The sequence below is a fragment of the Crotalus tigris genome, unplaced genomic scaffold (genome assembly GCF_016545835.1).
Source record: "Crotalus tigris isolate CLP2741 ecotype Arizona unplaced genomic scaffold, ASM1654583v1 scf7180000019496.3020429, whole genome shotgun sequence".
In the NCBI taxonomy this organism is placed as follows: domain Eukaryota; kingdom Metazoa; phylum Chordata; class Lepidosauria; order Squamata; family Viperidae; genus Crotalus; species Crotalus tigris.
In genome coordinates this window covers 135,525-158,061 of record NW_024097566.1, presented here as the reverse complement: position 1 = coordinate 158,061, position 22,537 = coordinate 135,525, and the positions used below count along the sequence as shown (strand labels likewise).

At 39.7% G+C, this 22,537-nt stretch overlaps 2 protein-coding genes across 4 annotated transcripts in view; both read left to right on the top strand.

Moving 5' to 3' along the window:
- The window catches only part of PAWR (pro-apoptotic WT1 regulator), a 78,160-nt gene that overhangs the window by 19,653 nt on the left and 35,970 nt on the right, over nucleotides 1-22,537 (top strand). For all 3 annotated transcript variants that reach the window (XM_039362924.1, XM_039362922.1, XM_039362923.1), the window contains 2 exons: nucleotides 13,145-13,273; nucleotides 15,825-15,859. In XM_039362924.1, coding sequence (XP_039218858.1) covers nucleotides 13,145-13,273; nucleotides 15,825-15,859 — 164 coding nt within the window. The remainder of the gene's footprint in view (nucleotides 1-13,144; nucleotides 13,274-15,824; nucleotides 15,860-22,537) is intronic.
- LOC120316838 (ubiquitin-conjugating enzyme E2 R2-like) lies at nucleotides 2,415-3,166 on the top strand. Its single transcript, XM_039362925.1, has one exon. It carries the CDS (start codon nucleotides 2,436-2,438, stop codon nucleotides 3,141-3,143), a length of 708 nt encoding a protein of 235 aa, XP_039218859.1. The 5' UTR covers nucleotides 2,415-2,435; the 3' UTR covers nucleotides 3,144-3,166.

The following is a 22,537-nucleotide window of genomic DNA, read 5'->3' as shown; positions in this document are numbered from 1 at the left end:
TTTCCTCTCCCCTATCTCTGGTTGCCCCTTTCAGTGACTCTGGGCAGCTTACAGTTCAGAAAGAATTCGGGCAAGCGGCGTTTCGAAGGTCAGGCCGGGCCTTGGTTGGGCCCTCGTGGGGCACAATTAGGGGCGGCTCTGCAGAGTCCCGGGTGCCTGACTCACCGAGGAAGCCAGCTGGGAGCCTACAATTAGCAGGCCCAATTAGCAGGAGGCAGCTGACATGGACACCCCTGTGGTGATCAGGTGGCCCCCGAGCTCCCCGCTGAGCTGGACGGGATTCCTGGTCAGCCGGCCATGGGGTGGGAGTGGCTCCCTCGCCAGGGCCGCTTGACCTCCCTGGCTGGCCGGCCTGTAGGAGGGCGAGCCAGGCCAGGCTGGGCAGTGGGAAAGGAGGCGTGCTACGATTTGCACAGCCCAGGTCCTGGTCCAGAGGACTGCCCCAGTGGATGGGGGGCTGTGAGGGGAAAGCCCCTTCCGATACCCAGAAAGCAGCACTTCCTCTCCTGCTCCGGGCATGGGAAAATGGCCGGAGGTCCCGGGAAGGCCAAGCGTGGGAGGGGCAGGAGGCAGCAGAAGGCACCCGGGGTACCACGGACCGGCCTAGAGAGATATGTGGCTGGCTCGGCTGCCAGGGAGCAGCTCGGGGACGGCCCAGGGCTTGATGCCCCCACCGGCGGCCGCCCCAGCCAGGACTCTCGCCCGGCCTGGTCCGGGGAAACGCATGGCCGGCTCAGTTGCTGAGGGAGTGGCCTGGGGACGGCCCAGGGATTGATGCCCCTGCTGGCTGCCACCCAGCTGGGACTGCCACCCGGCTCGGCCCGGGGAGACGCGTGGCCAGTTCGGCTGCCCAGGGACAGCCCAGGGAGCGATGCCCCAGCCAGCCGCTGGCCCAGCTGGGACTACCGTCTGGCCTGGTGAGATGCATGGCTGACTCGGCCGCTCAGAGAATGGCCCAGAGATGGCCCAGGGAATGATGCCCCAGCTGGGACTGCCGCCTGGTACAGGTAATCCGGGGAGACACACCACCTGCCCTGCGGCTGCTTCGTAGTGGTGCTCCGCAGACTCAGAGCCCCCTCCTGTCACTGACCCTCCATCTCCGGTGCTGCTTGGCCAATGGTCGTGCCGGCTGGGCATCACAGGGACTGCTCTCCCTCGGTGTTGTGGCTTGCGGGAGGGCTGGCCTGCTCAGCAGAGGCTCTGGCGGGCCGCTCCTAGCGGGGATCCCAGGTCTTACCCACGCGGCTCCCCAGCCATGTACGCCTCAGACAGGACCAGCCCGGGAAAGGGACTTCCTGACTGCCCTTCTCCCAGGGGGCGGGGCACCCAGGCTCAGGGCCAATCAGGAGCCCTGCGATGGGTCAAGTCCGCATGAGAGAAAGAGAGAGAGGGAGGGAAGTGCAAGTGCCTCTCTCTCCTTGTTTCTCGTACAAATGGCAGAGGAGGCTCCGGAGCCACCGGGGAAGGCTCAAAGAGCCGCATGCAGCTCCGGAGCTGTGGGTTGCCGACCCGTGGACTTTACTATTGGTACAGGGAGTTTGAAGAGATGAATCATAAAACAAAGAGGCCGACTATGGAGCAGATTATAAAGTCATGTGCAAGATTCAAGTTAAGTTAAAGTAGAAGAAAGCCAATCAATTTCCACAATATGAGCTTCAGTATATATTTACAATTCTCAAAGCATCAGGATTTATTTTGAGTCCTGAATTTCATTGATAAGGAACCAGGGGAAGTATGAAATGGTATCAAATAATTGTTATGGATTAATGAAAAAAGAGACTGCCAAAGATCAAGAAAGCAAACTGGATATAAGAACAGATGGCAGAAATTGCCAAGAAAGGAAGAGAAGCCAAAGACAAAGCTTTCAGGAAGGAATTTAACAAGAATTTCAGAAGTAGTATTACAGTGACATCTGTAAAGACATTATAGATGGAAATAGTAATAGCACTTAGACATATACTGCTTCACAGTGCTTTACAGCCCTCTCTAAGTTGTTTACAGAGTCAGCATATTGCCCTGAACAATCTGGGTCATTGTTTTACTGACCTCAGAGGGATAGAAGGCTGAGTCAACTTTGAGCCGGTGAGAATTGAACTGCCTATCTGTTGGTAGCCAGCAGTCAGCAGAAGTAGCCTACAGTACTGCATTTTAACCACTGTGCCACCATGGCTCCATGCCACCACAAAAATACAAGGAAAGTGCGCAGCTGCCTCGCTCGGTGGCGCAGGCCACACTCGTTGCCTTTTCCCCTCCCCACCCCTCCTCGGGCCCTGCGGCACCGGTGGGCTCACCCAGGGCCGCCCCGCACAGAGCAGGAGGATCGCGGTGGTGGCGGGCAGGCCGGGCGGCCTAGCCCGGCCTGTCCCGCCGCGGCCTGTCCTGTCCCGTCCTGAGCGGCGCCCGCCTTGCCGTCCCCCGCCGCCTCATCCTCCGCCATGGCGCAGCAGCAAGTGAGCAGCTCTCAGAAGGCGCTGATGCTGGAGCTGAAAGGGCTGCAGGAGGAGCCGGTGGAGGGCTTCCGCATCACTCTGGTCGACGAGTCCGACCTGTACAACTGGGAGGTGGCCATCTTCGGGCCACCCAACACGCTCTACGAGGGCGGCTACTTCAAGGCTCATATTAAATTTCCTATGGATTACCTGTATTCACCACCTACCTTCAGATTTCTGACCAAAATGTGGCATCCGAACATTTATGAGAATGGGGATGTATGTATTTCAATTCTTCACCCACCTGTAGATGATCCTCAAAGTGGAGAATTGCCATCGGAACAGTGGAACCGAATCCAGAATGTCAGGACTATCCTGCTGAGTGTAATCTCCTTGCTTAATGAGCCCAACACATTCTCTCCAGCAAATGTGGACGCCTCCGTTATGTTCAGGAAATGGAGAGACAGCAAAGGGAAAGACAAAGAATATGCGGAAATCATCCGGAAACAAGTGCAGGCCACCAAGGCGGAAGCAGAGAAGGACAGTGTGAAGGTGCCCACCACGCTGGCTGAGTACTGCATCAAAACTAAAGTGCCTTCCAACAACAGCAGCTCCGACTTGCTTTATGACGACCTGTATGACGACGACATTGATGACGAGGAGGAAGACGCCGATTGTTACGACGCCGACGATTCCGGCAACGAGGAGTCGTGACCTGTCCCCTCTGACCCTCCCTTCCACCCCGCGCGCCCCAAACTCCACCCCGTATTGTACTGCCCCGCCGGTTTTGCCAGAGGGGGGGGAGGGCACAGCAGTAAATCCAAAGACCGTTCAGCAAAAAAAAAAAGAAGAAAAAGAGATATATACCTACAAGGGGGGCGGGGGGGAGAAGACCCCATGCAAAACGTGCGTTTCCTGCTTTCTCTTCTCGTACGGAGTCTCGATTTGGTTCCTCCCCCCCCAAAATTTCCTGGTTCTTTGGCTTCCCTAGCGAGAAAGACCTGCGGCGGATGCTCTTGGATCGCATCTCCTCTCCTGTCCCATCACTGTGTTTTTGATTCCCTCCCCTCTCCCCCCCTTTTAAAAGACAGTACCCTCCCCTTGCTCCCCCTCCCTTCCCTTCTTCCGGAGAGTTCACAGCACAGCAAAACAGGCTTGCTCTGTTGTTTAGGTTCTCGAATTAAACCCAATCTTTCATCAAGAGGTTTGGATGTATTTTAACGCCCAGCAGAGACCGTGGAGAAGGGGGAAAATGCTCCCTGCGAGCTGTGTAGAGTCCCCCCGCTTCCTTCCTTCCGGAGGCTTCTTTGCTGCTCCTTCTATGCGCATTTGTTTAGCCTCCTGGTGGTTCTGCTGCTGGTTGTTTTTTTTTTCTCCTCTTTTGTTAGATTTCCCTTTTTCCCCAAGGCGGTGAGTGGAGGGCACAAAGCTTCTGTGTTTTGGAACTGGTGGTTGAAAACGCCCCCCCCATTATTCCAATTTCCCGTCAGGATGATGGGCGAGTGGGATTAGCAGCTTGGCAGGGAGGGCCGAAAGTTCCACGGCAGATCAAGAGGCGGGGGGGGTGAACCGTCCAGGTAGGGGAGAGCGGGGATGGGGGGCCAGTTGTCTTGTGATATGAATCTTCCAATAAACACTTTGAAACACTGAAAAAAAAAATACAAGGAAAGTCTTCCAAAAGATCAACAAACTTAGAAAGAGGTTCCAACCTTGAAACAGCATTCTGAAGTATTTCAATAAAGATTACTGATTTCAAGAAAACCAAACAAAGATGGAAAGTGTAAATTAACTTTTGGTACAGTAAAGAAAACATTGTGAGGGTACCTTAATTATGATAATATCTAGTACAAAAAAGGAACCTAAAACAGCACCTCAGTCATTACCAAATTGGAAAGTAATAGAAATTTATGAATGTCTTCATAAATATAGAAGAGGCAGAAGGACAATCAGTGAAATTTCTAACTAAACAGTATCAGGAAATCTAGAGAACACTAGCATGGCCAATAGATTCAAAGTAGTCAGTCCATATATCAATGCCAAAGGAAGACTTACTGAATGTGTAAACTCATACAGTATCCTTAATTCCACATGCTAGCAAATATTTGTTAGAGTAATCCCACACATTAGAACTTTACATGAAAAGAGCAATGCTAAATGTTCAAGATATGAGATCTTGCTGATGTATGTTGAATAACTGAGAAAGCAAAAGAAATCCAAATAAGCCATAGTCTGTATAAGATATGGCAAAAATACTGACTAGGTTGGCAGAGGAGTCAAATAAGGCTGTTCACTCATTCAACTATATACTTGAATACATATTGAGAGAAGCTGTATTGAAAGAAGACGAGAATGGTTTTAAAACTGATGGAGGAAACATCAGTGATGTGCTGTGATGATGATGCTGCTCTGATAGCTGAAAGTGAAATTCAGAGAACGTAGTGAAAAAAATGTGACTTAGACCAGCATAAATAGGGTAGGGTACACTCAATTAAAATAGAAGATGCATCAGAAGCTTTAAAAAATGAAAAGGTAGACAATATTAAAAAAAAGTGTAAAAGTCTATACAAATCTAAAAAAAGGGACCTGAGCATTAGAGAACATAAAAGATTAATATGTGAGAGACTATATCAAATTAGAGATAGCATTAATACAGGTAATCCTTGACTTACAACAGTTTGTTTAGTAACCTTTCAAAGTTACAATGACACTGAAAAAAGTGACTTATGACCATTTTTCACACTTATGACTTTGAAACATCCCCATAGTTATATGATTTACATTCAGATGTTTGACAACTGATTCACATTTATGACCATTGCAGTGTCCTGGGGTCATGTGATCACCTTTTGCAGTCTTCTGACAAGCAAAGTCAATGGGGAAACCAGATTCACTTTAAGAACTGCAGTGATTCACTTAGCAACTGTGGCAAGAAAAGCCGTAAAATGGGGTAAAACTCACTTAACGAATTTCTCACTTAACAACATAAATTTTGGGTTCAATTGTGATCATAAGTTGAGGACTGCCTGTATATCGACCTAGATGCTCATTAAGTCTAATTTTGGCCACAGGTCACATCATCTGATGAATTTTGAGTACTGCCGTGCAGAACTTTAGATGAGATGGGCAGCAGGCAAATCTAATAAATGAATAATAAACTTAGCAACATTGCATGTTGTACCATGTTGGTATCAAATAGCAACATTGCATGTTGCAGCACGGTTGATATCTTAAAACAGCAGGGAGGTGTAGAATTGTCTTGTGTGCCCTGGGTATTTATACAGTAATGGTGAAATGAGGCTAGTGTGGATGTTTCCATAGTATTAGGGACTGAGAAGCACATGCTCCCTTGTTTCTGTGTGTCCAGAGTCACAGGGGTATTATCTTTCTGGATAAGGAATCTTCCTGTATCAGTTTTTGAGGACAGCCGAGGAAAGGGTAGAAAGATCCAGTCTTTAGGGACTTCAAGTTTAATTAGGGATGCTGTAGGGAAAGCAGATTACTTATTGGATTCACTGGCAATAAAGGTGGGTCGTGGTTAGGTCCAGCTGGTGATCTGTGTTTGCTACAAGTTGTTTAATGAGTAAAAATGGACTTGTTTAAGGTACTCTTGTTTTATTGAAGCAAAAAGGGAAAAAGTGTTTTCCTTGTTCTGCATTCTCCACAGCTCAACAAGACAATTAAGTGAGTTTTGCCCCATTTTTTGACCTTTCTTGCCACAGTTGTTAAGTGAATTTACTGTAATTGTTCAGTTAGTAACATAGTTGTTACATGAATCTGGCTTCCCCATTGACTTTGCTGGTCAGAAAGTCACAAAAAGTGATCACATGTCCCTGGAACAATGCAACTGTCATACGTACATGCCAGTTACCAAGCACCCAAATTTTGATCAAATGACCATGGGGATGCTGCAATGGCCCTAAGTGTGAAAAATGGTCGTAAGTCACTTTTTTCAGTGCCGTTGTAATTTTGAACAGTCACTAAATGAGTCATCATAAGTCCAGAACTACTTGTATACATTGTATCTAATGCTGTTGTCTCCCTTTTAGAAAACCGTGGCACAGGGATATTGTTTTCAGTGCTGTCATAAATTCTAATAGTTGTTAAACAGGGCAGTTAATTGAGGACTATCTATATGCTATTGCTATTTAACTGGAATTTTGGCTATTGTTTTCTACGATAGAAGCATTATGATGCCCTTATTTAAAAATGAACATGACTTTCTGTTACATATTTATATGAAGTAAATCACCATGTAGGGATTTACTTCTAAAAGACAACTGAAAATTACAAAAATAGAAAGTTACAAAGCTTCTGCCTAGACTTGTTACCTTTATTTGAATTTTTGGTTAAATTACTGATAGTTCTTAATTTACAATCATTCATTCAGTGACCATTCGATGTTATGATGGTGCTAAAAAAATGGACTTACAACCTGCACCCAAAGTTATGTCTATTGTAGCATCCTTACAATCATGATTAAAATTCAGCCCTTTGGCAGCCTGCTCATTCTTAATTTACAGGGACATTCCAACTCCCACACACCCACCTATCTCTCCCTCCCCATTTATGCCCTTTTACTGCCTGTTAACCTGCCTTGTGGGGTTCCAAACAGACCCAGAACTGCGGCTCTGGGCTTACTTGCTGTGCCCTGAGAAATCTCAGCTGTCCTAGCAAGCGCCAGCAAGCATTCATTTTTTCAGCTACCTTCTCTCCCCAGCCCCACATGGATCCCCAGCTTGGCCCATCAACTGCCAGCAAACATTTTATTTGCTCCTGAATGCAGTGCCAGGATTGCCAACGTTAAATCAATGTGATCATGTGATATCTCTCTTTATGACTGCATCAACTTAATAATGGCAATTCCAGTGCTAGTTGTGTTTGTAAGTCAAGAATTTAAATATTGGTGTTGAGTCTGGCCTTTCTTGTCTAACAGTCTTTAAGATGAGCAACACTTTCTGGTTTTGTTGACATGCTAAATTATACTTAATCTAAAGTGGAAGCAGACATTTCCATTTTTCTTTCTGCTTCACCTAGCAAGATAGAACTTGCAAATCTAGGGAGATTCTATGTTAATTTCCATTATAACTAACCTCAGATAATAATGTTTGCCAGATTCTTTCAATTAAATTTTAATCCATTTGTCACTGGTAGTGCAATAAAGAAATACAAAGCAACAAACTGTACTTGGTGCTGGAGATCATTAATGAGAGGCTTTTTGAAGCTTCTCCCAGTAAAATGGGGAAGGAAAACCTGTTCCTTGATTGCCTCTTTGCTTAAATTTCCCCTATACCAGGGGTCTCCAACCCCTTGTCCGTGGTCCAGCACCGGTCTGCACATGCCAGAAACCTGTCCGTGCAAACAAGCAAAGCCCCATTGGCAGGATGCAGGCAGCGCGCAAAACCACGGCTCCTCCTGTCCACAATAAAACCTCTTTCTACAGAACTTGTCCCTGGTGCCCAAAAGGTTGGGGACCTCTGCCCTACACTACCTTATATGCAAATTTCATAATCCAATCCATTAAATGGGGCAGGTTTTTTGATAGTATATTGGAAAGTGTAGCAGATTCCCTCCCCATCTAACTGACCTATAAGCCACTCCTAGATTAAAGAACCTCCCAGCAGCAGAGAGTCACAAGGCACTTTCAAGCAAACATGTAAAAATATAAAACATTAACAATAAGGCTTGTTTCAGAAACCTCTGTCTTTTCTCTCCTTCTTCTCTTATTGGTTTGAATTACATGGCTATCCTAAAATAGACTAATGCTAAAAGGCAGCTGGATTATGTATATTAATGCTGGTTTTAGCATTCTAAATGTTCATTTCCAATCCCTTGAAAATGCTCTTAACATTTAGAGGTGTTATGTTTAAAGGATTGTGTGTACTCTCTCATACACTTAGTACTTATAGCTATACACATAGGAATGTAAGATTGGTGCTTATGTAAATCCATTTATGCACTGTTTTTGTCATGATAACATTTAAATATGTATAACAAAACCATTGCTTTTCTTTGTCATATAGAAATGAAAAATGACAGAATATTTCAAAGTATGAAATGAAAAATATTTTTTAATTATAAAGTATACAGATTTCATGTATTCTGGCTGAAGGTGTTGCAAAGGTTAATAACTGGACTGCAACATCTATTGTAGGAAAATATTTTTTTAGCTTAGTCAGTATTAGCTTCCATTTAAGGAAGAATGTCTGTTAAGACCAGTGGTATTTACTAACTATGCCTGTGAAAACATTCCTTTTCACCCTCAGATGCTGGTTCAGCTGTCTTTCTTTTAAGAAAAATTATTTCAGTATATTCTATACACTTGGAAAATTTAAGCATACATTTTAATATTCTGGACAGAAAAATGTGATTGCACTTACTATGGAATATGTGACAAGGCTGTTATGGTTTTAATTACTGCAGTGCTTTTGTAGTAGTAATGATTTGCATTAACCATGTGTTTTTGCAGAGGTGAGGGTGCTATAAAGGTGCTATAACTATTGAACTTTGGATTCAATAGTTGAATCCATATTATTTTGTCTGCAGTATATAGAAATAGAGTTAATCTCTTGAAATTTAGCTATATTATATCAGAGAGCAGGTAGCTACACTTTGCCAACTTTATCTGAGCTCAGAACTAAGCTGGGTTAGGCCTGCTTAGTGCTTCAATGAGAAACCTACAGAAAATAACAATGCTATAAGCTTGAAGCTTTCTAAGATTGGAAAGTGAGGGGAGGAATAAATAAATAGAAAACTATTTCAGTGTTGCTCCTACAAAAAAAAATAGTTTGTGTCCATGAAGACAATAGATATTGAACTTGTCTTATATTTTTATATACAGACAGCAATATAAATGATAATTTTTTAGTAAGCTACATTAAGCCGCAAACTCTTTTATCTTGGAGATCAGTCAGAAATATCTCATGTAAAATATGTAGGAAAGAAAAATGAAAAGTAACTGATTAAAAAGCAATAATAGGAAATTTGGTTCTGTATGCTCTTTGGTATCACAATTTTGCTAATTTTTCCATCAGATGTCATCAGTTTGAGTCAAACCAGAAATGTACTACTAGAACATTTATTGCAGTCAAGAAATCCAGTATGAAATCAGAAATATAATATATTGTTTTATATAACTTTGGCTACTTAGTATTGTTTGGAGAAACAGCTGATGAAAAATCTGTATGTATTAACATATGAATCAATTTAATATTTTCATAATTCTTTAATATAAACAAAAATTCATAGAAGTATGCATTAGTATTAGTTCTTAGCAAAAGTAAACAACTTGAAATAATTGGACATATTAGAGAAGAGCTTGCTGATCAAAACTAGTTTAGGAATGAGTTTAGCATGGGAATCAGCACTATAAGTTCCATTTGTACAAACCTTGCGTGAGTGGAGCTTCTTGCACATGCTCATGCTTGCCCGCTGCTCATGTGTGTGGAGCTTCATGTCCGTGTGCTTGCTCGCATGAATGGAGCTTCATGCACGTATGCTTCCCCATTTCTCCTGTGGCCCGGTTTTAAACAAGCTGTAGCCCAGTGGTGCGCTGTGGCTCAGGGATTGGTGACTCCTGCTGTAAAGCTTCAGTTATGTTTTTACTTCAATATTTATTTCTTACAGCATCACCAATACTGTGCAACCCATTTCTTAAAAAAGGTTCATGACGTCTAGTTTAGTTTCCCTCAAGTAAGCTATTATATATGTGTCGGTTTGCTGATACGGAAACAAACTACAGGACTTGAAGATACCATAATATCAGGGGAACAAAATTGTCCATATTACACCTAGCCCTCCCTCCCTTCCCCCCAAAATTGGAAAATATATAAAGTTCTTGGCAGTATCTTATTTGTTTTCTTTTTAAAAAAACAAAGCAACTTGTGCTTTTAATATATCTATAAGTAAGGAGAATGTTTGTATGCTCATAGTTCTAATTTCTTCATGCTTTGAAGTCTAGCTTTTATTTTAGATGTTTAATTCACATTCTTTATTCAAAGTGATTGGAGCAACATGCATAGAACTTAACCATAGTCTAGTGATTTAGTTCTGGCTTAGAGTGATGTATGACTCCAGTTAATCTGTAAATCATTGTTTACATTCTATCTAGATGAATCAATTGTGATTTATTGACAAACTATGAGGTAACATATCCTGGCTCCGAATAGGTATCATCCTGGGAGCCAATGCAGCGCACAAAGTAGTTATCTGGGCATACTTACTGAGGTGCACCCTTGACTATGTGTCATTACATTTTAAATTAATTGAAATTTCTAGATAGTCTTTGGTAGCATTGTAATAGTCCAGTCAAAAAATGGTTAACACATGAATGACTGTGAATGTTGATTTCTGGATCAGGAATGAGCACAATTGTACACTAGATGGAGTTGTGCAATATACTTGCTGGTCACAGCTGCCACAGGCTTTTTAGTGAGGAGCCTCAAATCCAAGAGTAGTTGCAGATAATGGATGGACTCATTTGGATTCCAGAGGAAACTTCAGGTTTTTGCTAATGATCTAGAGGACAGTTTGGCTGGAGGCTTGGCTACAATCTGGAATTGGCATGTGATCAAAGTCTTGGACCACATTGCTACCTGTGCACTGATTTGGGGTGTAGATAGCATGCACAAATACAGTTAGTTCTCGTTTACCAACTGCAGTTGGGACTGACAACTCCTTCAGTAAGTGATGCAGTTGCTAAGTGAAACATCACATGATTCCAATGGACTTATGATGTCACCTCATTTGGTCATTAGGCAAGCCAACATAGATCATTAAGCAAAACATCACATGACCATGAATTTTCTGTCAGCTTCTCCATAGACTCTGCTTGTTTGAAACTGGTTGTGAAGTGTGCAAATGATGATTGGATGACTTCAGGAGGCTGCAACAGTTGTAAATACTTCACTGTAGTGAAGCACCCTAATGTTGATCATTTAACTACAAGGAGGCTGTAATGGTAATAAAGCAGTGAGGACTGCTTATAAAGTTATTTTTCAGCACCATTGTAACTTCAAACAAGTCAGTTGTTAAGCGAAATTGACCTGTATGAATACTTGTATTTAAAATTTATTCCTTCTCTGCCATAAGGCAGCTCAGTGATCACCTGGTATTGATTAAGGTACATGACAGTCTCTTTCCATGTAATTCACATACTTCTGATTTAAAATCTGTGTTTTGTCTAGTATCAGAAACTATAGCCAAATGTTATTTATTTATTTCTCAAGATAATTAGCTAATTTCAGAAGATCAAATATTTAAGTATATGGCCATCTTCTTTCTACTGTGCGAGGACAAATCGTGCACTATGAAGATAGTTTGGTGGTGGAAGAAACTTCAAATGTAAATTTCAAAAAGATTCCCTGCATGGATTGCCCCTGCCACTATGTGGGACGGATGGGAGGAGGCTAATTACCAGATTGCAAGAGCATGAGTGAGCAGTTAGGTGAGATCTGAACTCATTGGTAGCCTCACGTTGAAATGAACAAAGCCATACTTTCAATTCTCCAGCTGCTATGATTATTGGCTGAGCAGGAACAAAAGTAGCCATAAAAATGATTAAAGCCTGGAAAACACCAGCCTATCGGGTACTTAGGCGCCGCGGGCATAGCATCACAAAGAAATCACATTAACAACTTGATAGCCAGCCATCAACACCCCAGTTAACAACTAAGAACTACACAAAACCAGTAACCATATGTGTAGAGTCCAGTGCACATATTCTGGAGGGAGAGAAATTCCCTGATGATGGGCTCCAGCATAAGCCCAAAAGCTTGGAAGAATAAACCTTTGGTCCTGGTGACCGAGTCAAATTGGATCCTGTATTGATTTAATTACTTCCATACCTATAACATTTATATATAATTTTTATTAAAAACTTTAAAAATAGAGTAATATAGACTATGGAAGACACAAGGAATAGAGCTAAAGTTGAAAAAATAAAAAAGAATGCCATGCCATACCATGCTGTGATGAACATGTGGTATATATTCCCAATCCCTCAGTACTACCATTCCTAATTATGGAGTTTGACTTTTTTATTGACCTTTTGAAACCATCAACTTCTATGGAAAGCCTCCGACTTCTTGCTGGTTTGCCCATTGACTTTGCTTGTGGGAAGCTGGCAAAGAGTTTTGGAAATCACAGTCATATAAACAGTACAATGATGCTGCAGTGGCCACAACTTTGCAAATACACTATTGTGAAGACCCTTGAAATTTCAATTACCTAGGAATAATGGTTACAAGATTTTGTATGCATTCTTTAAGTTTGATTTGAGGAATCTTGTTCAAAACCTTTTGCACCATGATGGACCATTTGGGCTTATCGAAGATTACAAACAGTAGAGTTTTAGTAGTGTATAATTACAATTTACAATTTTTAAAATTAACTATCGGAATTTTAATTAAAAGGTTCTATAATGTCTGCAATTGATCTATTTCTTTCTTTTAAAACTTATCCTCAGAACTTTTCTTGCATTGAATCTCAATCACATACCAAGATAGAGTTTACCTTTGAAATATTATATTGCATTTAACCAAGCAAGTATTTAGACCAATACATTCATTATACGCAGCTTAATATGGGCAAATGATATCTGTTAACACCCAAAAGGCCATATAGTATATAGATAAATTTTGCAATATCCAAAGTTTGCTGAAATGTAGTACTTCAGATTTAATGTGCAAGTTTGAAAACACTGATTTGTTTTATTTTAGAGTTTGGATGAATATGATGATGATGAAGCAGGACAAAAAGAACGTAAAAGAGAAGATGCAATCACACAACAAAATACAATACAAAATGAATCCACTATTTCAGATCCAAATGCTTCATATATATTACAGGTGAGATGTTATAATACATATCTACAAATATCTTTAACTCTTATTTTGACAGATTTTAGTGCCAATGTTACATTGGGGGATAGATGGGGAAATCATCAAATTTGCAGCTGACACCAAGCTGGCAGGAATAGCCAACACTCCAGAAGACAGGCTTAAGATACAGGAGGATCTGGACAGACTTGAACACTGGGAGCTATCTAACAAAATGAAATTCAGTACCTTGCTCAATAGTAGTAACTGTGAGAGGGACCTCGGAGTCCTAGTGAACAATCACTTAAATATGAGCCAGCAGTGTGCTGCAGCTGCCAAAAAGGCCAACACAGTGCTAGGCTGCATTAACAGAGGGATAGAATCAAGATCACGTGAAGTATTAATACCACTCTTCAATGCCTTGGTAAGGCCACACTTGGAATACTGCATCCAGTTTTGGTCACCACGATGTAAAAAAGATATTGAGACTCTAGAAAGAGTACAGAGAAGAGCAACAAAGATGATTAGGGGACTGGAGGCTAAAGCATATAAGGAACGGCTGCTGGAATTGGTTATGTCTAGTTTAATGAAGAGAAGGACGAGGGGGGACATGATAGCAGTGTTCCAGTATCTCAGGAGCTGCCACAAAGAAGAGGGAGTGAAGCTATTTTCCAAGGCGCCTGAAGGCAGGACAAGAAGCAACGGATGGAAACTAATCAAGGAGAGAAGCAACCTAGAACTAAGGAGAAACTTCCTGATAGTTAGAACAATTAACCAGTAAAACAACCTGCCTCCAGAGGTGGTGAATGCTCCAACACTGGACGTTTTTAAGAAGAGACTGGATGGCCATTTGTTTGAAATGGTGTAGGGTTTCCTGCCTGAGCAGGGGGTTGGACCAGATGACCTCCAAGGTCCCTTCCAACTTTATTATTATTATTATTATTATTATTATTATTATTATTATTATTGTTATTGTTATTGTTATTGTTATTGTTATTGTTATTGTTATTATTATTATTATATGATATGGAAATCTTATTACAACTTATATTTATTTTGTCCTCATAACTTTGGTTATTGCCTCTTCCTTCTGAATTAATTTATAGCAGCTCTTTGTGAAAACCCAAAGAAGCGTTTGTGTACTATCATGAAGGATACGATAAAATGGCATAGCACTCTGAGAGTTATAGGATGAATCAAGAGTACCTAACACCACTTTTGGAGTATACTATGTCCAATAAGCAGATTTTTTAAGGATTAGATCACTTTTCCAACTGAAAGAGATGTCAAGGCTGAAATATAAGTAGGGGTGAAGATAATGCATAGATACACCAACATGTAACTACTTTCTGATAAAAACAATAAAAAATCAAATGTTATTGTGGTTTTAGACCAGGATTTAAGTATTACATTTATTAGTGCACTCTGTGAATATTCTGATTATATTAATTAAATTAAGTGATTAAAATTCACATAAATAAAAATCAGTTAACTGTTATAACCCACAACAACCACCTTACTAGAGCATTCCCTTATTGATAGTACACAATATTTTGCCTTTGAATTGGTTATTTCAAGAGTTTCTATCTGTTAATATAGGTAGTCCTCAAGATATGACATAATTGAGCCCAAAATTTCTGTGGCTAAGCAAGACAGTTGTTAAGTGAGTCTTTTCATAAATAATGATTTGCTGAGTTGGAATACACACACACACACACACACACACACACACACACACACACACAGAATTAATATAATTCCTGAATGTTTTGTTACCAAACTAGGTAACATCATCAGCAGGATTCTCTTGTCCTATTCTCTTTAGCTTATAAGCGTCTTGTGTGCCAGTGTGGTCAGTTGTTTGGAGCTATATTTGAATTCCGAGCAGCTGATTGGTTTTTATTTCCTATTATTTCAAAGTTATATGGGCTGATGATGTTACCTAGTTTAGTAATGAAACGTCCAGGAATTATATGAAAACAAGCTTGGAGAATAAACTACAGCCAAAATCTAAAACCCAAGCTACAAATATGTCCTATTATTATATGATATATTTAAATGTCATATATATTGTGCCTATCTATATCTTTCACTTTGGGATGTTTTTATAAGTTGCTTTGAGTTCAATTCAAGGCAAAGCTGGAATATAAATGAACAACAATAAGTTATATTTATTCCCTTCTTCCTTTATACAATATAATTTCTCATTAATACCACTATATCAAAGATGCTGCTCTAGAGTTAAGCCTCAGAATAATTTCTGTTCATTGCTCTTTATATTTCTAGTATGTAAACTCCTCTGTCTATGGAATTGTTCTGGAAACAATTCTCGGCAGAATTTTAAAATTTCCCTTGGGCTCTGTGGGCCAAAGTGTATTGGATCATTTTGTAAAAATCTTCATGATTGTGAAGCAGTATCTCACTGTAAGTGGTCATTACTGAATATTTATATTGACCAAAGAATGGTATTCTGAGACATATAAGGCACACATCGCCAATTGTTTTAAGTTATACAATAATTATAAATCAGCAGTTATAAATATTAGATACTTAATTATGTTTTTTAAATATATTTTAACAGGACACATCTAGAGCAATTGGAAACAGATACAAAAGGTAAGGAATTGCTTAGTAGATTACTGATTAGTGAAGTATAACTATGATTCTAGAAAACAAACACTCAGACTTGGTACTAAATTTCCTTGTTTAATAGAAGATATTATTTCAACTCTATAAAACCTAGAATTGTAAGTTAAGGCTCTTTCTCAACTAGTTTTATATAGCCCATGATGTGACTCCCACAATAGACTTAATGTAAGCTATAGCTTACTGAGCTACTACCTTTTGCACTGCAGAAGAGAAGTGGAAAATAAATTTTAACATTAAGAAGTTTAATTGAAAAGATGGGAGACTAAATGACCTTCTCAGGAAAATAATTCACGTTTTGTAGGATACTAGATAGAAATACCTAAGAACCAATATATTAGCAAGCTTTCACTGGTTATCTACAGATGCAGATGCATTCCAGTCATATCCACTTCAGGACATAGAGGGTCTCCTTTTTAATATGTATGATACTGCTTTTAAGTGCTACTGTTTAGCTAAACCAAGCTTTCTTAATCTATTGTGTCCTAGTCAGTGGTACTCATTTGTACCGTATCAGCAAACAATCACTCTATCAAAATTGTAAGTCTATCAACATAGGAACAAAAAGTCTACTTTTATCGATACAACCTATTTTTTTTCAATAATTCTGTAATTATATTTAGCAAATACCACAGTTTTAAGGAGCTAAATACGCCAGTACTATTTTTATTACAAAGTAATGAATAAGAAAGGTGACTAAAGCAATGTTGCTTCTATGAGAACAGATGTTTCTTAGACGTAATCCGAAAAAGACCCCCAAGACAGAGCAAATTAGCACAATATGTTTTTTCAAACTTAAAGAGAAAGTAATGGCAATAAAGCCTGACCCTTTTCTCTTATCTTCCTATTCTTCTATTTTTTTGGTACCTAATCCCCAAGAAACCGTGACACTGAAAATAAACCTATCTAAGCCAAATATTTGGAAGGGAGATGGCAAAAGAAAAGCCATTATACAATGACAGAAGGTAATGATAGTATTACCTTCCTAAAAGAAATCTACAACATCCAAAAGAAGCATAACTTTCAGAGTAGTAAAAATATAGTTTTATTACATTAACATGAGAGAAATCTTTTGCAAGATGAGTCTTCCTTTTCATTCCATTCTAAGTATCCAACATCCTCCTTTCTAGTTTTTAGAGTGTTGAACATCCTATGCCATACTCTGAAGTGGATTGTATCATTGCCCATCACAGGAAGTTTTAATGAACCTCCGTTTTAGATTTTGCATGGATCAACTTTGCAACACTCTAAAAATGGATTATCTGGACCCTTTTCTGGCAGGGTTAAGGCCTGATTTTGTGACAGATTCCACTGGTCACTCTACTACATGACCTGGATTATGAGCTGGATGGGGAAGTATGACATTCCTAGTATTAGTAGTGGCTTTTGATATACAATTGACTATGATATCCTTTTTATACAGTAATTTTATTAAATAGTATAATTACAACAGTGAAAACTAATACAAGTTGAAAAAAACTAGAATAAATGAAAATAATAGAAGGTATAGAAAAAAGGGAAAAGATAGAAAAAAGAAAAATAAGAATGTAATAAAAAAATTATAAAGAAGTGATTGCCCACATTTGTCACAAGTATAAACAATTTTAACAACTTATCTATTTCTCTTAAAATACAACAAATGATTCCCTCTTCCCACATTCTATCTCTTATCTGTAAACAAATTAATAAATTATTAATAATAATTTAATTTAATTATTAATAATAAATTACTTCAGTTCTGATATCAGCAAAAGTCCATTAAGAGTTACCTTAGTTATTTTAATTTTGATCAAGTACATCAACTTTACGTTCCTTTTATTTCTAACAATCGTAATCTTTAGTCCCTTCAAACAATATCATAGAACTTGATTTCTTTTCATTTTTTTTCTTTGTCCATTTTCGCAAAAAATTTCAAACCTTTAACAAGTCTTTTTTCTAAACCCAATATAGGGATTATGACTCAGGTCACTCTTTCTTGATTTGTTGTGTATATATCCTTTTTATTTATTAAGACATCAGCTAGAGGCAGATACTATTAATATTAACTTCTGAATTCATTGTTCAAAAATGTCCTTCAGTTTGCCCAATGTTATAATACTTTGCTTCATTCTATAATTGTACATTCAGTTTGAGTGTTCTTCTCCTTTATTTGAACACCCTCAGGTGTTCAATTTTTACAGTCTTACCCTTTAATGATTGTTTAAATTCAAAACAAAAGCAGTTTCCTATGGGGAGAGTTCTTTATAATTAATTCCAAAATCTTATTTCAAATTTATCTGGACCCTTAGTCCATTTATAAACTTCTAAAATCAAAGTTTTAATCATCCTTTTGCTGTTTATTAAAAAAATAAGCTATATAACTTATACTTAAAAGTTTTTTTTTGTTAAGGATTGAAGGAACACTTACCCAGTGCTGTTAGACCTCTCAGAACAGTACAAAAATTCCCAATAGTTGAAAAGCAATTAATAAGCAATTTCTGAAAGTAATTAGAAATGGAAGTTTATAAACCTAATGTCCTTTCAGAGGGGCTGATCACGATTTTAACAAGATGGTTATTCCCTCATCTCCCAGAGCTATAAATCTTTCAGAGACTACTGTCTTTCAGTCTCCTCACAAGAACAGCTCTCTGGAACACTTGTGGGTGATCTCAAGTCCTCTTCTTTCCTAGAGAGAAATAACAGAAGAGTTGGTCTACTCACTGGCCCTTCATGCTGCCACAGGTACCAATTCTGCTTTTCATAGACCCATCTTCAGTCCACCTTTTCTTCTTTGGAAGTTGGCCTATGGTATGTTTTTGGACTGCTTATGAAGATTAGGAAAAACAGGTGTTGTCTTGCAAGGGTTCCATATATACCCTAGTGCACAGGTCGGCAACCTGCGGCTCCGGAGCCGCATGTGGCTCTTTGAGCCTTCCCCTGTGGCTCCCAGCCTCCTCTGCCTTTGCAGAGAGAGACAGAGACAGAGAGAGGCAATTGCGCTTCCCTGCTTCTCTCTCTCTCTCTCTGTGTGTGTGTGTGTGTTTGTGTTTTTGTGTGTGTGTGTGTGTGTCTGTGTGTATGTGTAAAAGAGAGTGCACTCACAGTATTCTCCGAGGAGCTGAAAAGCTTACTGGGCGGAGCTCCTCCCTTTGCTGCATCTCTGCAGGAAGCAGGAAGCAGGAAGGGCAGGAGAGAGCTAGCTGGCCCAGCTAGGCTGACTCAGGAATTCTGGGAGTTGAAGTCCATGAGTCATAAAAGAGACGAGGTTGCTTGTTGGACAACAGCTTGAAGCTTGCCAGGTGAGCAGCAGATAGGAGGGGGGGGAGAAAGAGAGAGAGAGGGAGGGAGAGAGGAAAGAGAGAGAGAGAGAGAGAGAGAAAGAGAGCAGGGGAAGAGGAGTGGCAGACCAAAGGCAGATAGAGAGGGAGGGAGAGAGAGACAGAGAGAGAGAGAGAGACCCTTTTGACATCTAAAATGAAGATAACACTGCATATATCCTTTTTTTACCTGTGTGTGTGTGTGTGTGTGTGTGTGTGTATACACATACATATATACATATACATATACATATACATATATACACACACACACACATACATACACACACAAACACACACACACAAACACACACACACCTATAATAAAGGTAAAAAAGGATATATACAGTGTTATCTTCATTTTAGATATCAAAAGGGTTTTGCGGCTCCCAGTGTTTTGTTTTTGGTGGGAAACGGGTCCAAGTGGCTCTTTAAGTGTTTTGAGTTGCCTACCCCTGCCCTAGTGGGTAGCTTTAATCTGTATAGGTGGGGGGAGGAGAGACCAGCCCAGTGCCCATGATCTGTGGTATGCATAAAGGCTAGTCCTGTCTCTCCTGCTTTTTAACATTTATATAAAGTAACTGGAAGAGGTTATCAGGGTGGGGTATCATCAGAACACTTATGATACCCAATTGTACATCACCACATATTGGGAAATTGCTATTGCTGCTTGTTCCTGGTTTGTATTGAAGAGAGCAGACTACAATTTAATGTTATATCTTAGTTGCTGTTGATAGTTTGGGGTCCTTTGTAATCATCACTGCTACTCCTTGATGGGCAGGCTCTGTCTATCAGGGTGGTGCTTCATGACTTAAGAGTGTTTGTGGACTTAGAGATCCTTCTAGATTTGTAAGTGGAAGTCATAGTGAGAGGCCAATGCCCAGCTTTTTTTAATTTGTAGTTCTGATTGTAGCATTTTGTTTTGAAAAGAAATTCAATCTATTTTATTTTATTTATTTTATTTTTATTAGAAAAATATATCTAAACACCTTTGAATCCTAAATCCAATGCTAAAAAATAAAAATAAAATTTCCAAAAATATAAGACTATATAGTCAATAAAGAAGAATATTTGTATCTCAGAGTTAACATGAGGGGTTTTTGGTGCTCTCTCAGCTTGTAGACATTTCATTACCCAAACTAGGTAACAATATCAGTGCTGGAAAGGGAATAAATATAATGTTTATTAAAATTACTGTATAAAAAAGGATAGTCAATTCTATATCAAAAGCCACTACTAATACTATGAAGGTCATGCTTGCCCCATCCAGGTCATGATGCAGATCATTCAGTAGAGTGACCAGTGCAATCTGTCACAAAATTTCTTTCCTTTTCCTGGCCAGATAAAGAACTTATTCAAATAGACGTTAATCTTACAATTTACTAGTTATGAACCCACGTAAAACAGAATCCTGTGGGTGGAACTGCAAAAGACACTTACTTTTTTAGAAGGAAACTTCAGTCATGTGAAATGTATATGACAACTGGACAGGTCTTTTACAAAGTATGAATTCAGTAAACTTTCAAAAGTTGAATTCTAAACTTTATGTTTAGTGTTGCAACAGACACTTCCTGTTTGTAGATAATAAAGTCCAGAACAAGGAATGCCAAATATGGTAATAGTATTAAGCTGAAGAATTCCTTACAGCTCTGTCATCATGCTTTAAAACAGCCTTCCCCAAACATTCATCCTTACACATATATTGACTTCAGTTTCCTTTATTTCCAGCCAAGATGGTATTATTGGCTGAGGACAATAAATGTTGTCGTCCATCTTAAAAGAGTTCCAAGTTGGGTAAAGCTACTTTGAAAGAATCTTGTTTATCCGGCAACTCACGGCTTGCTACATCCACAAAATAGTTCACTGTATTATTTTAGACATAGGGTTTAGGAATTTTTTTCCCAATTATAAAATAGACCCTCTGGAATATGTTTACAGCATTCCTTCATAACTCTTTAGTGTGGAGGAATTCTTGAAATAATGTTCAGCTCTCTGGGAATCCTTGGATTAAAAATCTCAAAAAAATAAGAACATTTCCTGGTAGAATTCATTGTAACCAAAACTATCCATGTTTTGTGATAATTATAACAAAAGGTGTAAGGTTGGTAGCGAAAAAATTGCACCACTGCTAGTGCTAGCATAGTGGAAAAATTATTTTCACCCTACCTCCTGGTCACAATCTCTAACACATCCTTTAGTGATTTCTCATGGAATCTGCAGAGCCCCATTCGAACAAGACTACCTTAAGAAATCTCTTTTAGTGGCAATATAGTAACAGTCCCCTTCATTTTCCTAGAAAGCTGAAACTATATTAACATCCTCTCCAACTTCCCCATTCACACATTATAGAAGATAATGTATGCATTGCATAACTTATACAACTTTGTTTTAAACACTGCAAATATAGTTACATTTTTGTTTGCTAGATATGGTCATTCCTAGCTTTGTGGCTTTCTTTGAAAATGCAGAAGTGGTTTAGTGGAAGGTAGCCTAGCAATTCATAGACCTCATGCTAGTGCACATTAGGAGAATCATGGCACTTGTATAGGGTGGTATATCTGGTGAGGACAGCAGCATATGGCAATGGGAAGCAAACTGCAGGTAAGTGCAGCAGCCACCTTAAGTGTGCTATTATTTGTACTATGTAATTAGTGCTATTATATCTGGGCTGTAAAAATCCAAAGGTTAGTAACTGGCAGCAAAAGAGCAGAGAGCTCTACCCCTTTTAGAGTTGAGACCATGGGAAGCAGGAGTTAGTAAGCCTGAATCCAATCTCTGGATAAATATCTCTACTAACTAAAACTGTATCCCAGTTCCAGTGAACTGACTAAGATTGACAAGAATAACAGAACTGGAAGGGACCTTGGAGGTCTTCTAGTCCAACCCCTATACCATTTCAGACAAATGGTTGTCCAGTCTCTTCTTAAAAACTTTCTTTGTTGGAGCATCCAGTAATTCTTGAGGCAAGTTGTTCCACTGATTAATTGTTCTAAATTGTCTTGAGAAACAGCTATCCAAAAGAAGCTCAGCCACTATGGCTTTTCCAGTGAGGCTGTTTTGACTTTTAGGGCTAGATCAAGGTAGATCAATATTAAGACAGAAGATCTCATACATAGAAGGCCAAACAGTAATTGTTACTTTCTCCAGCATGATGCCTGTAGAATCCACCGGTGGGTAATCTCAGCCTTCCTGCTCAGAAGAGACTAAGTCAAATTTTAGCCACGCCTCCCTCTGAGTGTGTCTTTCCAGTTTTTTGACTTAGTCTAGCTCAATAGGACACAAAATCTCAGGCTCCTCAGTCAGTTTAGGTTGATTAATTAATTTGATTGATTCACTAATTGGATTCATTTAA

Coding starts and splice junctions, on each gene's coding strand:
- LOC120316838 (XM_039362925.1), top strand. CDS start 2,436: ATGGCGCAGCAGCAAGTGAGCAGCTCTCAGAAGGCGCTGATGCTGGAG.